Below are 16,955 nucleotides of genomic sequence, written 5' to 3' on the forward strand. Positions count from 1 at the left end.
CAATAGAGATCTTAGTGGCCATCTTGGGATAGTGCATGAAGTCTCCCTAGAGAACAGGAAAACTGGAGTCCTTGCAGTAGCGCACTCATCTTTCAACAGTTTTCACGCTGTTGCTATGACAACTCACCTCCCCTCGCAGCTACCTGAATTAACCCCTTTGTGTGGGGGTGGCTGGCTTGTGCGGGGGAGGACTACAGAAGGGGGGGATGGGGGGGGGGCTGCTAACTTTAGCGACAAGTCTGACGATTTTCCCAGCTCACAAGTATGAGCTAGAACACAGCAGAGAAATATAACACACCCCGCACAATCGTCATTATAGCAAGCGATATCAGATTTACAACAAGTTGTGTGAGTTTCTCAGTAACGCGCTTCATGTTATGTTAGCTTGCAGCGTCAGACAGAACGCAGTCTCCTCCAGTGTTGGTGCAAACACATATTTTCTGCAGACTCACATTTTCAGCATTTACAAACACTTTTAAGGACATTTAAGGTGATGGCTGAATCCATAGACGCGCTCTTGTTGAGTCTTCGTGTCAGCAATATAATGAACAGTGAGATAAACCAATCTGTAGCTGCGTGCTTGTCACAAGACCTGGTGGAGACAACTGTGATGTGAATTAAACAGCAGTCTGGGGAAAGTCACTGTTTGCAGAGTGTTACTTACAATGTCTAATATTAGTGTATTTAATTGTATTTACCCAGCGGCCCGTGACCTTCCAACATCAGCCAGGGAACGCATCATGCTCACAGTATATACTGTATATGGGTGAGGAGAGGACACGTGACCAGCTTGGTGCACTGGGGGGTAGCGAGGACTGCGACTGGGCAGATTTGGGGGCAGCTTTTGGGACTCCAGCAGTTGTAGGCCTCAGAGACTCAATTATAGGGGGAGATTGAGGACAAGGCGGGTATCACCCATAGCAACCAACAGCTTCTAGCTGTCATTTTATAGAATGTATTTGATAAATGACAGCTAGAATCAGCGTATCAACTGTCAGCGACGGAACTGACAGTCAATAACCATGCAGTGAAATGATATACCGTGGAGCTGACTGTGCCGCTGATTTTGAAGCCGTATGGGTGTGCAAATGAGCAAAGTCCACACAAAATGTGTTTATAATTCACCATCGGGCTCAGCTGCCAATATTATACCATCGGTGGCTGATTATTGATGGTCAACCACTCACCATTGGCCACTAAGCATGTGTTGCTGCTAAACCATTGATGGTCGATAGCCAGCCCTCTATTCTCCTGGGAGTCTGTGAGACCAGCTTGAAATTCAGATGTCTCCCAGACAAGTACGATCTGTGGTTGTTCGGGATGCAATCAATTTACCGACAATCAAAATCCAGATGGTCAAAATACCAACAGCAATTGACCGACGGTCAAAATACCGACAAGGTCAAAATCCCGTCATAGGGGGTCATTCCGAGTTGTTCGCTCGCTAGCAGATTTTAGCAGCATTGCACACGCTAGGCCGCCGCCCTCTGGGAGTGTATTAGCTTAGCTTAGCAGAATAACGAGCGAAAGATTCGCAGAATTACGAATAGAAAATTTTTAGCAGTTTCTGAGTAGCTCCAGACCTACTCACAGATTGCGATCAGCTCAGCCCGTTTCGTTCCTGGTTTGATGTCACAAACACGCCCTGCGTTCGGCCAGCCACTCCCCCCGTTTCTCCAGACACTCCCGCGTTTTTTCCTGGCACGCCTGCATTTTTCCGCACACTCCCAGAAAACGGTCAGTTTCCACCCAGAAACACCCACTTCCTGACAATCACACTCCGATCACTTCAACGATGAAAATTCTTTGTTCGGACGTGAGTAAATCTACTAAGTTTTGTGCTAAAATACTAACCGCATGCGCACTGCGTACCATGCGCATGTGCATTTTTGCCTTAATCGCTCCGTTGCGAAAATCGGCAACGAGCGAACAACTCGGAATGACCCGCATAGTCAAAATACCGACATTTAAAATACTGAGCAGTTGTAGGCAATCAAAATCCAATATTATACCATCGGTGGCTGTATAATATTGGATTTTGATTGGACAATCAAAATCCAGACGATCAAAATACCAACAGCAATTGACCGACGGTCAAAATACCGCCAAGGTCAAAATCCCGACATAGTCAAAAATGCTGACATTTAAAATACAGACAAGGTCAAAATACCGACATGTAACATGTGGACAGGTCAAAATGCCGACATGAGTTTTTCATGATTTTTTTCATTGAAACCGACTTGTTCATACTTTACCATCCCAGTGGACCTGGAGGGGGAATATAATAGTGTGCCGAGCGCAGCGAGGCACCGTGCCCGAAGCATGGCGAGTGCAGCGAGCCATGCGACGGGACGCAGTACAGGAATATGGCGTCCATGTTGACCTATGTCGACATACACACAAATAACACAATGAAAAACTCATGTCGGCATTTTGTCCTGTCGACATTTTACATGTCGGTATTTTGACCTTGTCTGTATTTTAAATGTCGGTATTTTGACCATGTCGGTATTTTGACCTTGTCGGTATTTTGATTGTAGGTATTTCATACCGATCCTGGGATATGTGCGGTAGCAGCCCATAGACAACCGTTTGCTTACATTGTGTAACATGGGGTTGATGGATGAGAGCTCTTTGCTGATTGGCTGCTGCCGAATACTACATGTTCTACATTTCTCGATTTTCTGGTCTTCAGTCAGCATCTCAGTCTCATCCTTCTTGTTGTGATCACAGTTGTTATTCAGCTTCGGGTGTCACAGGGGAGTCAGCTGACAGGCAGCACAAGATCAGTTTATTTTAGTTTACAGATTATTATAGTGTAGTAAATATGTGTTCTTTGTATTGCAATGGGAATAGTGAAGACTCGGGACCTGGAAAATGGATCCAGCATTGATGTCAGCAACGCTATCTTAATATATTTTTAAAATACATCTAGAACACTGTCTCTGCGTATCAATCTTGTTATATGTAGAACTGATTATATAACTGCTATAAAGTGTATCTGCCAACTACTTTGTACATTCGCAAAAACTAAACAGTGGTCCCCAACATTACAGCTGTGCTTCTGAGACTACATACCATCTACACCCCAGTCCTGGTGACCAGCAAACCACTTCTAAACTCCCCCCAAACCTCCCAGCTCTCGAACCAGCGATCCGCTCTTAGCTATACTCAACTATACTCAACTAATATCCACTTTTACATCTTCTCACCCAATCCCATTATACTTCACAAGGTCAGTCGTCCTCAACTTTTCTCAACAGTAAAGTAACACTTTCTCTAATCAGTTATTCATTTCTAGGGTTTGACCACTGTACATTCCAACTTCTGATCACTGCTTTCATTATCAATCCTCTACCTGTCTCATTCCACGATCTCTAATCCACTAATCATCTCCAGAGCTTGGCCAAACCCATCTCCAATGTCCCCTGATCACTGCTTTCATTATAAATCCACCACCAGTTTTATTTCATTATCTCTAATCTACCAGTCATCTCCAGAGATTGGCCACCACCCTCTAGAACAGGGGTGGGGAACCTTTTATCTACCAAGGGCCATTTGAATATTTATAAAATCCTTCGGGGGCCATACAAAAATGATCAACTTAAAAATTAGCCTGCCCCCAGTCAGTAGTTATGCCCCCAGTCACTTGTTATGCCCAATTAGATATGCCCACTGTCAGTTGTTTTGGGCCATTAGATATGCCCCGTCACTTGTTATGCCCCATTAAATATGCCCCCTGTAGTTATGCCCCATTAGATATGCCCCTCTGTAGTTATGCCCCATTAAATATGCCCCCTAGCAGTGCCGCTCACACACACACACACACACACACACACACACACACACACACACACATTAAAAGAAAGAAAAGAAAAAAAAACCACAATGCTCACCAGCCCTGCTCCTGCTTCCGGACCGCTGCCCTCCCTCTCCTCGAAACTATGGGAGATGTCATGACGTCTCTCCCATAGTGCCACACAGCCACACATGTACACTGCCTGAGCCAGAAGCTGGAGCTCAGTAGTAAGCTCCTGCCTCCGGCTGCTGCTGAGGAGCCAGGCGCCCGCTGGTGGTAAAATCTCAGCGGGTGCTCAGCATCTCCTCTCGCTTAGGTGAGCCTGGCCAGGCCGGATCAAGTGGCTTTGAGGGCCTTATACGGCCCTCGGGCCTGAGATTCCCCACCCCTGCTCTAGAACATCCTATGTCACTCTGATCCTTGTACTTAGAAGTTCATTCAACACTGGGGATTCCGATAATCAGCCATCTGCCTCTAGTGCAGCAACAAAGAGGAGATATCGGTGGATGGAAATTGTAAGTGTAGTATAGATTAGATCAACAGGTCTAGAAGAGGTAGATGGGATTGGTAACAGGAAGTGGCTCTAGAGTTCTACTCATCTTCTGTTTGGTACTTCTCCATTTGTAAATCACCATAACCCTTCACATCCCACTTTTCCTAATCAGTCATCCACTTCTTGATTTTCCCCCGCCAATTGCTTTTCTCAGCCCTGTCACTTTCTTTGCACTACGCAATACATTCCATTAACCACAGTCCATTTCCCCAAATCAAAGCTCGACCAAACACGTCACTCCCCCTGACCAGTCATAGAATTTCCCAATTTGTACAATGTCACTCACACATTCAGCCTTCCACCTACATCTGTGTTGACATTTCATTGACTTATCACTCAATATGTAGAGTTTCTTGGTTCCCGAACTTTTGCTCTATAGCCTTTCCACAATTCTACAGACCCCAATCCCACCCTCATGTTCTCCTTTCTATGTGACTTAATCATTCACCCTTGTTCCTCTTTTACTCCCAAGATCTAAATATCATAGATGAATGACCTTTTTGATGAGGTGCAGAAGCCACAAAACAACACGGGTCATCTAAAGTTCCTCAAAGACCTAAAGAACCCATTTTTTTTCTTTAGTAACCAAAACCCCATCTAATTACAATCAGTGGATAGATTTAGCACATTTTGGGTCTACTTGCCCCCTTCCCATGCAGATGAACACACACCTGGCCATGTATGTGGTCATCAAAAGGCCATGCTGTGCCTGGTATGGACATGGTATTTGGTGGTCGGGCTATCATATTTGGCCACACAACTCTACAGACACATTTGACAGAGATTGGATGTCAGAACATTTGCATGGCTGGATCACTGTGCTCCACACTTTGGTTCTTCTCCCAGCTCTGGCAATTCCTAGTTTGTGCTATAGGTCAGCTCCTGATCATTCTTCTGTGGTCTCCATGGCAATTGAGGACCTTGTCTCACTCCTCACATTTTCCTGCTTCTGTCCTATATCTGCAGTTATGTTTGTTCCCTGTGTTTCTTGCCATCCTTCCATGTCTTGGGCTCTGCCAAGTCTTGGCAACCACAGAGTGCAAGACTTTTCCTTTAAGGGAAGAGTCCTCTCTGGGCATTCCCTGGAGACATCTCACCTCGGTGGTGTCTATTTTGTCCTATTTATATTTATCTTGTCTTTGGCTTGCTGTTAACCCAATCTGTGTAAGATCCCATCTCTCTATGTATCCGCGTTATTCCTCTGATTAGAGAACGTCTATTTCTTCTGGCAACCCAATCCTTTACCCATTGGCTCATATGACGATTTGCTGTAGCTCCATGACCTCACCTTTGGGAAGATGTACTAAGCTTTGGAGAGAGATAAGGTATCTGCCAATCAGCTCCTAAATGTCATTTTTAAAATGTTAAAATTTAAATTAAATTAAATTAAAATTTTAAAAAGCTTGTAAAATAAATAACAGGAGCTGCTTTTACTTTATCTCCTTCCACTTTATCTCTCTCCAATGCTTTAGTACATAGACCCCACACCCTGTAACATGACAGGAACTGATTGGCTCGTACTTTATCTCTCTCCAAGCTTTGATACATATAGTTTGCCTTTTTGTCCTCTACTGTTATATGACGGGAGCAAGATCTTCACCTAAACATATACCAGCCATGCTACTACAACGGTCAGGGATAAACAGGAGCAGAACATAATAATCACCTATCAGTGCCACCCACTAATGCAGCCAGCCCCAACGCCCTAATACTACAAGGCCCGTGATGAGTGTCTGGAGTGACAATTTAGACATTCACCTCATATAAAATGGGCTCTGGTCATATCTACTAATACCTCCTAAGATGGGAAACGCCCCAAATATTTAGTGAACTCTCAGCTCTGTCTGTAATACAACCAATCATGTGCATGTTCACAAACTCTCCACCTTTGCTTGACAAGAAGCCATCTTATTTTAATAATTAGTTAGCCGAGAGCCCCGCCGGAATGGTGTCCGGTGGGGATATGTCTCAGAGGCCGATTTCTGCTCATAGCGATTAAAGATGGCGGATGCGTAGGGAAAAACAGTTGTCGTCCCGGCCTTCCGCATGCAGACGTGCGGACACTCAGCATACAAGGGCGGAGACTCATTAGCATAAGGCAGAGAGCAGCCAGCCGCGGCCGGATGGACCAGCGTACGAGTCAAAATTAGGCCCTCATTGTTGTGCCCCTACTGTAGTAAATTACCTCTTTAGTTTCATTTATACCCATGAACAGTGTTGGACTGGGTGTAAAAGGATGTGAACACACACTCATGCGCTGATAGCAGCCTATAACCTAGTGGTAAGAGTCTCACCAACACTCAAGTACATATAAACAAAAATGGTTACCACGACAGGTCTCAGGCGCTTATCTATGAAAGAGCCTTTGGAATGACCTACATCAGTGTTCTGGTTACGTGATGTATAATCTAAAATCAAAATAAAATAGATAACATAGTGTAAAACTGTTATGTAAGGGAAGTGTATTTCGCTCCCTAGTGCGGACCCGTACCGAATTCGATGGTCTGCTGTGTAGGCAGACAGAATCGCTTAGTATGTAGGAGGAATCTCCAAATGGCATGTGTCCTAGTCTTCCCTCTACCACTGTGGAACGTCTTCTTCAGGTAGCTCACACGTGGTGATATGTGAATGAAGAGGAATTTAATAGTGCATTATTGTAAGACACCCTTAGCAGCACACAAAGTGAAATGGACTCTCACCGGATATATTGGTCTACAGGTCACCGTAGACACATAAGTATGAAATGAGTGGCTTTTAGTTCTCATAGACCCTCCTCTCCTGGTTGCCAATATACGATGATATGTAAAAGAGAGGGACTATATGGTGTATTATCGTTTGATAATTTATTAAACAAGCCACACACAAACACAATAAAATGAACAAGTGGACTCTCACCAGATGTGATGGTCTACAGGTGTTAGTAGACAAAAAAGCGTAATTAATAATGAGCCCAGGCGTCCCCGGAAGTCTTCATCAATCGCCAAGTGAGTCCTCCACGTGTCCAAGAGATACCTCGACCAACGCGTTTCAAGTTGTAAAAGGATGTGAACACACACTCATGCGCTGATAGCAGCCTATAACCTAGTGGTAAGAGTCTCACCAACACTCAAGTACATATAAACAAAAATGGTTACCACGACAGGTCTCAGGCGCTTATCTATGAAAGAGCCTTTGGAATGACCTACATCAGTGTTCTGGTTACGTGATGTATAATCTAAAATCAAAATAAAATAGATAACATAGTGTAAAACTGTTATGTAAGGGAAGTGTATTTCGCTCCCTAGTGCGGACCCGTACCGAATTCGATGGTCTGCTGTGTAGGCAGACAGAATCGCTTAGTATGTAGGAGGAATCTCCAAATGGCATGTGTCCTAGTCTTCCCTCTACCACTGTGGAACGTCTTCTTCAGGTAGCTCACACGTGGTGATATGTGAATGAAGAGGAATTTAATAGTGCATTATTGTAAGACACCCTTAGCAGCACACAAAGTGAAATGGACTCTCACCGGATATATTGGTCTACAGGTCACCGTAGACACATAAGTATGAAATGAGTGGCTTTTAGTTCTCATAGACCCTCCTCTCCTGGTTGCCAATATACGATGATATGTAAAAGAGAGGGACTATATGGTGTATTATCGTTTGATAATTTATTAAACAAGCCACACACAAACACAATAAAATGAACAAGTGGACTCTCACCAGATGTGATGGTCTACAGGTGTTAGTAGACAAAAAAGCGTAATTAATAATGAGCCCAGGCGTCCCCGGAAGTCTTCATCAATCGCCAAGTGAGTCCTCCACGTGTCCAAGAGATACCTCGACCAACGCGTTCCTTGAAAAAGACAACACTCTGTTGTTGAAACGCGTTGGTCGAGGTATCTCTTGGACACGTGGAGGACTCACTTGGCGATTGATGAAGACTTCCGGGGACGCCTGGGCTCATTATTAATTACGCTTTTTTGTCTACTAACACCTGTAGACCATCACATCTGGTGAGAGTCCACTTGTTCATTTTATTGTGTTTGTGTGTGGCTTGTTTAATAAATTATCAAACGATAATACACCATATAGTCCCTCTCTTTTACATATCATCGTATATTGGCAACCAGGAGAGGAGGGTCTATGAGAACTAAAAGCCACTCATTTCATACTTATGTGTCTACGGTGACCTGTAGACCAATATATCCGGTGAGAGTCCATTTCACTTTGTGTGCTGCTAAGGGTGTCTTACAATAATGCACTATTAAATTCCTCTTCATTCACATATCACCACGTGTGAGCTACCTGAAGAAGACGTTCCACAGTGGTAGAGGGAAGACTAGGACACATGCCATTTGGAGATTCCTCCTACATACTAAGCGATTCTGTCTGCCTACACAGCAGACCATCGAATTCGGTACGGGTCCGCACTAGGGAGCGAAATACACTTCCCTTACATAACAGTTTTACACTATGTTATCTATTTTATTTTGATTTTAGATTATACATCACGTAACCAGAACACTGATGTAGGTCATTCCAAAGGCTCTTTCATAGATAAGCGCCTGAGACCTGTCGTGGTAACCATTTTTGTTTATATGTACTTGAGTGTTGGACTGGGGCATGAAGGGCCCACCGGGGGAATACAGCTATAGGGGTCCATAACTAGGGGTGTGGCCAGCCTACAGATGGGGTGTGGCCAGCCTCTACAGTGGCTTCAAATACACAATAGTTTAGTGCAGTGTAATGCAGCATATCTACCATGTATAATACGAGTGCACAGTCTGGAACCTGATCCCTAGAGGAAGGAGTGGGCCCTCAGGCAGTGGGGCCTACCGGTGGTTTCCCTGGTATCCCTGTGGGCCAGTCCGACCCTGCCCATGAATGAAACATTTACTAATGTGGCGGCTCTAAAGGTGGGGCCAACTCAACTGCCCCCTTCCCCCTCAACGCTGCCAAGCATCGCCGGCCAGGACTTCCTGGCAACTGGTGCGGCTCCTCTATTTGAATGTTGGACCGTGCTGCAGCCCCTCCTCTGAAGCCGCTACTTAAAAACCTACGCTTGCATTTCATTAACAAAGAACCCTAATATGTCTACAACCCTTTTGATATTTTTATTTTACTAAAACCTGAACACTGTCCATTCGCAGGTGAGCGTGGTAGCCATTTTGGGCCTGATATTACTCTGCCTCCCCTACCAGCCGGATGAGAAGACGTCTGGACAGTTTGCCTTGAAGGTAAGTAAAGTTCATCCGAGTCCTTCTTCCAGTGCTATTCATGATGAACCTGCTCTATTGACTTGTGCGATGTGTTATTCAGGTGGAAGATTTACCCCAGTGACTTGACAAACACACACAGACCCTTATGACTCTCTATTTACACCCTGCACGCAGAGGTTTCACCCCATCCTCCCCGGATATCCATCCCCCACCCCTTGTTTGTTGGGCAGTCATGAGACCTAAAGCTGACAAGGAATTTGTGCTTGGGGAAAACTGTTGTGTGATACGGTAGCTGCATCTCCCCCAGGGGTGCACCACTCAGCCCTGGGGTCAGACATGTGATTTCCTTTTGATCAGACGTTTTGCATTTCATGGAGTTGGCTCGAAAGAGAAAAAACAAAAATCTTTTTCAGTTATACCTGTAGCAAATATTGACTATAATAAACCTCATCCTTTCAGGCGTCAATGCTGTTTTATTCACAGTCTAATCCGGGAGAAGCAGGCATGTAACATTAACATAAGACAGAATATCCTTTTTGGTTTGCGTTAATGTATATTTTTATTTTCGGTATCTATTATTGCTTATGCTCCAATTCCCAAAATTAAACTGCAGGCTCTTATAGACACGGACGTATTCCTTCTGCTTCTTTATTTTCTTGTTTATTGTGTTCGTGTTAGTATTTTGTATAAAAGCGGATTATTTGTCGTTGCATATAGTAGAATGCCACTAGAAGATAGGAGAATTGTGAGGTTACAGGAAAAAATACCACTAAACACCAACATAGATATTTTCAATTATGAACCCTGGAGGTGAAACTCGTGGCTCTGTATTAACCTGACTCTCTACTACAGCTGTGTTTAAAAGTAAAATATTACTTCCCCGAACCTTCACAGACAGCCCATTTTTAAGACAGTATACTATTAAGGTTTGATAGAGTTCACAAACGTGAGAATGCAGTCACTTGAGCTGCTGTGACATCTCTAAGAATGCAATCACTTGAGCTGCTGTGAATGCAGTAATTTGAGCTGCTGTGACATCACCCTGTGTAAGAATCGTATAATCAGGGCCCTGATATGTAGAGATCTTTTTATATACAGCATGCCTCAGGCAGAGAATGTTACTTTTTTACACATACAGCTGTGACTTCCCTTTTCTAATTGGGTCAACTTGTTTCTGTTTGTTTGTTTTTTTGACTCCTCAAAAGTTTTTAAAGGGTCACTAATCCTCTATTGTCTCTTCTCCTTCCAGCTGTTGTATTTCTTGCTCAGTGCCCTCAGCTTAATTATCTGCGTCTTGGCAGTGGCCTTTGCGGCTCACCATTACAACCTGATCATAAAATACACTTGCAAGATGACCACGGACACATGCCAGTGCACGCTGGACCCGGCCGACCTGCTGAGCCGCACCTTCCTCTACCAGAACGTGCCCGACTGCGACTCCGTCACCACCACCCTGAAACTGTTTGTGCTTCTGCAAATGACTCTCAACTTACTGCTTGCCCTGGTTTGCCTGGCAGCCTGCTTCATCATGTGGAAACACCGCTACCAGGTGTTCTATGTGGGCACGTGGTTTCATGGCCTGGCCACGAATGAGAACCCGCAGCAGAAAGCATAGCGCTATGCCAGCCGGTGCCTTCACTGGGGACGCCTTCCTACAACAACTGATGGGATATAATTTAGTTGCAACAATGGAACCTACCATAGTGGGTGCGAACAGTTCATTTGAACCAGGACTCCGAGACGCAAAAGTGGCCCACGAGAACTGTACTTTTCATAAAACCACTCGTTACTGAAAGGCTTCGTTTCCCGTGAAAAATAAGCAATCCCCCCCATTACAAGCCAACACGTTTTATTCTGATGTCTCCAAGAAGGTAGGAAGCCCAAGGTACCACAAAGACTTCCTCATGCCTTTCATGGTCATTGACTACAGTGGCTTGGTATAGAAAGTTGAGAACTAACCTTAGAATGTAGATTTTTTGGACAGAAACACCAACATTTACTAGTAGTAGATAAAATAGATTTGACTTGGTTTTGTCAAATATTTGATATTAAGTTTTAAGCCATATTTATACGCTGAACAGGCCATAACCTGCTACCAAAGGTCTGTAACTAATTAAATCACATATATAATCAATATCAAGCAAGTAAACAGTTTTGGAACAAACAGAAAGAAACAGCAAAACAGGACGTGGGAAATGACCCAGGCAGATGGTAATTGGCGCCGCAGCGGCCGGTGGGATTGGCCTATCCCAGTATTCTTGACACGAGCAGTCTAAGTCTTGAGATAGAAAGTCATTATCCAGAGAAACTTCCATTCAACCTTAAAGCTTCATCTGTATAAACCAAAGAGGAGAAGTTTTTTGCATTAAATACGGGTGCATTGGAATAGGGTAAGATCAGCGATGTCCGGCTTCTTTTTCCCTTTTGATAATAAATTTGATCAGGTTTGTGGGTCAATGGTCAGGAGAGAGGATACAGAAGACAGAGAGGACGGGCAGGGGTGCACTGCTAAACCGAAAGCCGCTAAGCAAACGTAAGGCGGTTATTATGGAACTCCATAAAAAGAGGCAATATAAGTACAGTTCTACAAGGCCGTAACATAAATAGCATGGCCACCGAATTCATTAAAAGTACCCCATGTAGGGTTGGAGGGCATGGCGGTGTTAGTACAGGAAGGTGAAGGTGGGAAGAACAAAAGTAAAAAAAGAAAAGATAAATTGCTTTACATATGGGGGTAGAACTAGGTGCAAGGTGCGTAGGCCAGTCGCTGTATGTACTGAGACATCTGATTAGAATGGCCAAACTGCTGATAATGGTAGGTACTGTGGGAGGTCTACCTGCTTCCAACCGAGAGCTATTGAGCATCTAAAAGTTTCTGGTCTTTGGGTTTCTGCGTGTGCTTTGGTACATTGGGGATCGGCGGTGGCAGGAAAGGTCAGGCGGCAGATGTGTTCTAGCATGTACAAAGTCACTGACCACCGGACCATCAAAGAACCTCTAACTTAGGACAGCACCACCAGATGTGGGACAGGTGGCCTCCAGTGCCGCAATCTCTCCAGCAAAGACCGGAGGTGGTTGTATAAATAGTTTGAAGGTGAACCAGGACCAGATACTAATGGAACTGGAGTTTCTATGGGTTCTCTTTGATTCACAGACATATTAAACTCTTGGCCACCTGCTCCATAAATCAGGATCAGGCTACACTATGCCCTCCTCCCAGCGGCCCTCACAGTCACAGGTTAACCACGCTTTACTAGCAAGGAGCAGAAGCTGGAGATTAGCCCTGCAGAAGAAGACCTGCACAGTGGAGGGCTGAAGTGGTGCCTGGGGTTTAATATCCCAGTATATATAACCCAGAATGTCCACCACTAAGTCTTATGACCCATGAACATTGCCTACATCATAGTCTCATGCCCACCAAATATAGTTCCAGGCCCATCATATGGAACCTACTGTCTACATAACAACCTCCACTCCTCCACAGACTTTCCCGTGCCAGCCTCGTGGCTCATGTGCCCACAACAGAATGCCCCTCGCCAACACCATGCTTCTTATTGCAGAAGAACCGTAATAGGTTTTATGTCCATTATTACAAATATAATAACATCCCTTCCATATGGTAGGTGGTGGCTGCAGTATAGTCCCCCTCACCCTGTGCCCCTGATCTATCCTTTGTCTCCGGAGGTGTCACCACGTTATCGGAGGGAAGACGCTTCAGTCGCCGTGATCCCCAAGTCTGCAGGACTATCTCATGTTCACGTTGGTGTGAGAAATAATTGCTGCAAATTTCCAACCTTCCAGCCCTGATTAGCTGTTAATACAATCTGGTGCTTTAAATTAGTATTAGGTGCTTTGTAAATTACAGAAATACTGTATTTGCAGAAAGGAAATAGAGCTGGTTCCCTATTGGACGGGGATTTGAAGTTGATACATTTGATATCTGTAGGAGAATATAACAAAGCAATCCAATTTTTATTTAAAGTTTTTATATGTATAATCTGTTATTCATACATTATACAACGGTGGACACCGATTTATTTTTTGGGATGACTGGCTCTGTCCTGGTGCGAAACATTTCTCCAAAATGATGAGCCCAAATTGATGATGTGCAAAATATAGTGTGTATGACTTCCCGATCATCCGTCTGACATTTCTGTCCATAGTTCAATTAAAAACGTCACCTTTGTGACGATCTCTGGACAAATTATCGCTTGGATCGGAACGATAAATCACAAACGACTCTACACCCAGAATTGGATGCCCACAATATCGTTTAATCGCTCGTAAGGTGGGTACACACTAGGTGATGTGCTCTATGAGCGACGTCGCCTAGTGTATTCCCTTCCCTGCCAGGGCGGTCGGCGGCAGTGCGTACGCACTGGGCGATATGACAACGATATCGCTCTGTGCCGTCACGCTGCGGCCGGCCCGTGCATGCAGTATTTAAACGACGGTCCAAATGGAGCTGCATGCACGGCCGACAGTGAAAGTCGTTAACGACCCGCGGGACCGCGCATCGCTCGTCGTCAGCGGCACACACACATAGCGATAAATTAAACGACGTCGCTCAGGAAGGCTCAAAATGAGCGATGTTTAATTTATCGCTAAGTGTGTACCCACCTTTAATAGTAAAGTCGTCGGAACGCGAGTGAAATCTTTCCAGAATGTACCTAGCGCAGGCTGCTGGCACAAGTGTGGGTGTGTACAGCACTGCGCAGGTCCCAGACATGGGAACCCCCGTGACTCTGCTTGTTGGTGGGGGAGGGAGGGAGCAGACTGCTGAAGGAAACTGGTGGAAAAGCAAAGTTAGGAAACAACAATAGCTGTAAAAGAGCCGGGATAATCCTCACGTGATAAGTCTGTAGGTGTCCGACCGTAATCCTCAATCACGCGGAGGTCTGCTTGGAAATGTCTCATTCACGGGTGTAAGGTCCAGAGATTAACGAATACCATAATTAACGCTGATCAAGTCTGACTGAACGCCTGGAACCGACGTCCTGATACTGCGGCGGCAGCCCGGTCACAGGAAATATTGCCGCTATTGTGTCTTTTTTTTTTTTAAATAAGTGTCTACCATCTTTGTTGTCACATTTTTATTTTGTTGTGAAAAAAAGAAAAAATGTTTTCCATCTACTGGTAGCTTTATCTTACTGTGTACAGGCCATCCTGCGACTTTTACTAAATAAACGGCTTTATATCTCCTGCTTCCTTCTGTGCTTTTCAGCCAGTACTTTATATCCCCAGGCACCAATAATTATTTTCCTTCCCATTGGATGCGACGCAGCAGTTACGTCGCCACCAGTATCGACATCAAAGTCTACAAAACTCCCTTAACATAAAAGAGCAATATATAATAGATTGTATCTTTTATACGTATATACGCCACTTCTCATTTAAGGCCCCATTTATTAACGAAGAATAACACAGCGGCATATTTCGTTAAGCAATACTTTCCAGAACTTGGACCCAGCTACAGAAGGCTTTGCTTAGCCTATGGGCTTCTTATCACATACTTCCCGAGAGGGATCTCATCAGATCCCTCCCAGTGTGTCGCTGCTCGTGCGTCGGCCGGCCCATGCACAGAAGAACTCACCGGTCATAAAACCCACGAGGTGGTGGAATGTAGCACATCCAAAATACGTAGTAAATCCTGCCCCATTGTGTTACTCATATGTTCCATTGATGTGTTTTTTCCTGGAACTTTTTAACAAAAAATGTCCGCAGGTAAATAAGGAAATAACACGTGTAACTATCTGAAGAGAATGTGAGGTATTATTATCAGACAGGAGATAACTTCGTACCATGCCATTTATCTGGCTGATTTACTGGTTTCTGGGAGAACGCTACGCGTTTGATGAATCACAGCCGTACAATAAAACAGTGAGAGATTTGTGTCCTTCATATATTATTTCCTGGAAAGAGAGAGAAAAACATCTCAGTTTTTATATATTTTTAAATAAATACCCAGAACCGGTTCTCCCGTCATAGTTTCAGCATTATTGTAACATACAGTATGTAGATTGCAGGTACGTATGTTCCCCCAACCAGCACCAGAACTCTTACTTTTCATATTATTACATCTGGGCAACGTCTTCACTTGTCTTCTTCACTCTGTGGAAGTTTTGATGCATCTCCCCCTATGGGTCCTATTCCCAGGCTTGGACTGGCCCACAGGGGTACAGGGGAAACTACCGGTGGGCCCTACTGCCTGGGCCCACACCTCCTGCTCTAAGGATCAGGTTCCAGACTGTGCACTTGAATCATACATTATACATATGTTACCTTATACTGGACTATAGTGTATTGTCTACAGTGCATTGCTGTTATTAATCTTTATTTATTTATTTATTTATTAACAGTTTCTTATATAGTGCAGCATATTCCGTTGCGCTTTACAATTAGAACAACAGTAATAGAACAAAACTGGGTAAAAACAGACAGACATAGAGGTTGGAAGGCCCTGCTCGCAAGCTTACAATCTATAGGGAAATAGGCATAGATACACAAGGATAGATGCTACCTATTGCATAATGGTCCACCAGATTGCTAGGTTCTTAATGGGTTGTATGATGATACCCCACAAAGTTATCCAAGTGTCAGGAGGGTGTGAGACTAAAGAAAGACAAGATATGTGATGTTATGAATATTCTACAGAGGATGTAATTAGATAGGGAAGCACTGAAGGTTATGTCGGTGGGTCTGGAATTTGATAGGCTTGTCTGAAGAGGTGAGTTTTCAGGGAACATTTAAAGGTTTGGAGACTAGAGGCGAGTCTTACTGTGCGTGGGAGGGCATTCCACAGAGTGGGTGAAGCCCGGATAAAGTCCTGTAATTTTGAGTGTGAACAAGTAATGCGTGTGGATGAGAGACGTAGATCTTGTGCAGAGCGGAGAGGTCGGGTAGGGAGATATTTTGAGATGAGTGAAGAGATGTATGTTGGTGCAGTTTGGTTAATAGCCTTGTATGTGAGTAAAAGTATTTTATATTTAATACGGTAGAATACCGGTAACCAATGGAGGGACTGACAGAGCGGATCTGTAGACGATGAACGTCTGGCAAGGAAGATTAGTCTCGCAGCTGCATTCAAAATGGATTGTAGTGGTGAGAGCCTATGTTTGGGAAGACCGGTCAGGAGACTATTACAATAATCAATGCGGGAGATAATGAGAGCATGGATTAGAGTTTTTGCTGTGTCTTGTGTAAGATAAGGGCGTATTTTGGATATGTTTCTTAGATGTATGTAACATGATTTTGAGACAGATTGAATGTGGGTAACATAGGACAGTTCAGAGTCAAGAATGACACCTAGGCAGCGAGCTTGTGGGGTAGGGGTGATTGCAGAGTTCTCAACAGTGATAGAGATATCAGGTTGGAAACTACTATTGGCCGGTGGAAATATAATT

The 16,955-nt window shown here is 44.3% G+C and overlaps 1 protein-coding gene across 1 annotated transcript in view; it reads left to right on the forward strand.

The window, feature by feature from the left end:
• SSPN (sarcospan) overlaps positions 1 to 14,756 on the forward strand; it is a 32,697-nt gene extending 17,941 nt beyond the window's left edge. The window contains exons 2-3 of the mRNA XM_063929102.1: positions 9,484 to 9,570; positions 10,802 to 14,756. Of these exons, the coding sequence (XP_063785172.1) occupies positions 9,484 to 9,570; positions 10,802 to 11,167 (453 nt within the window). The 3' untranslated portion in view covers positions 11,168 to 14,756. The remainder of the gene's footprint in view (positions 1 to 9,483; positions 9,571 to 10,801) is intronic.
• Positions 14,757 to 16,955: the final 2,199 nt, after the last annotated feature.

Source organism: Pseudophryne corroboree, chromosome 6 (assembly GCF_028390025.1).
Source record: "Pseudophryne corroboree isolate aPseCor3 chromosome 6, aPseCor3.hap2, whole genome shotgun sequence".
NCBI classification, from domain to species: Eukaryota; Metazoa; Chordata; class Amphibia; order Anura; family Myobatrachidae; genus Pseudophryne; species Pseudophryne corroboree.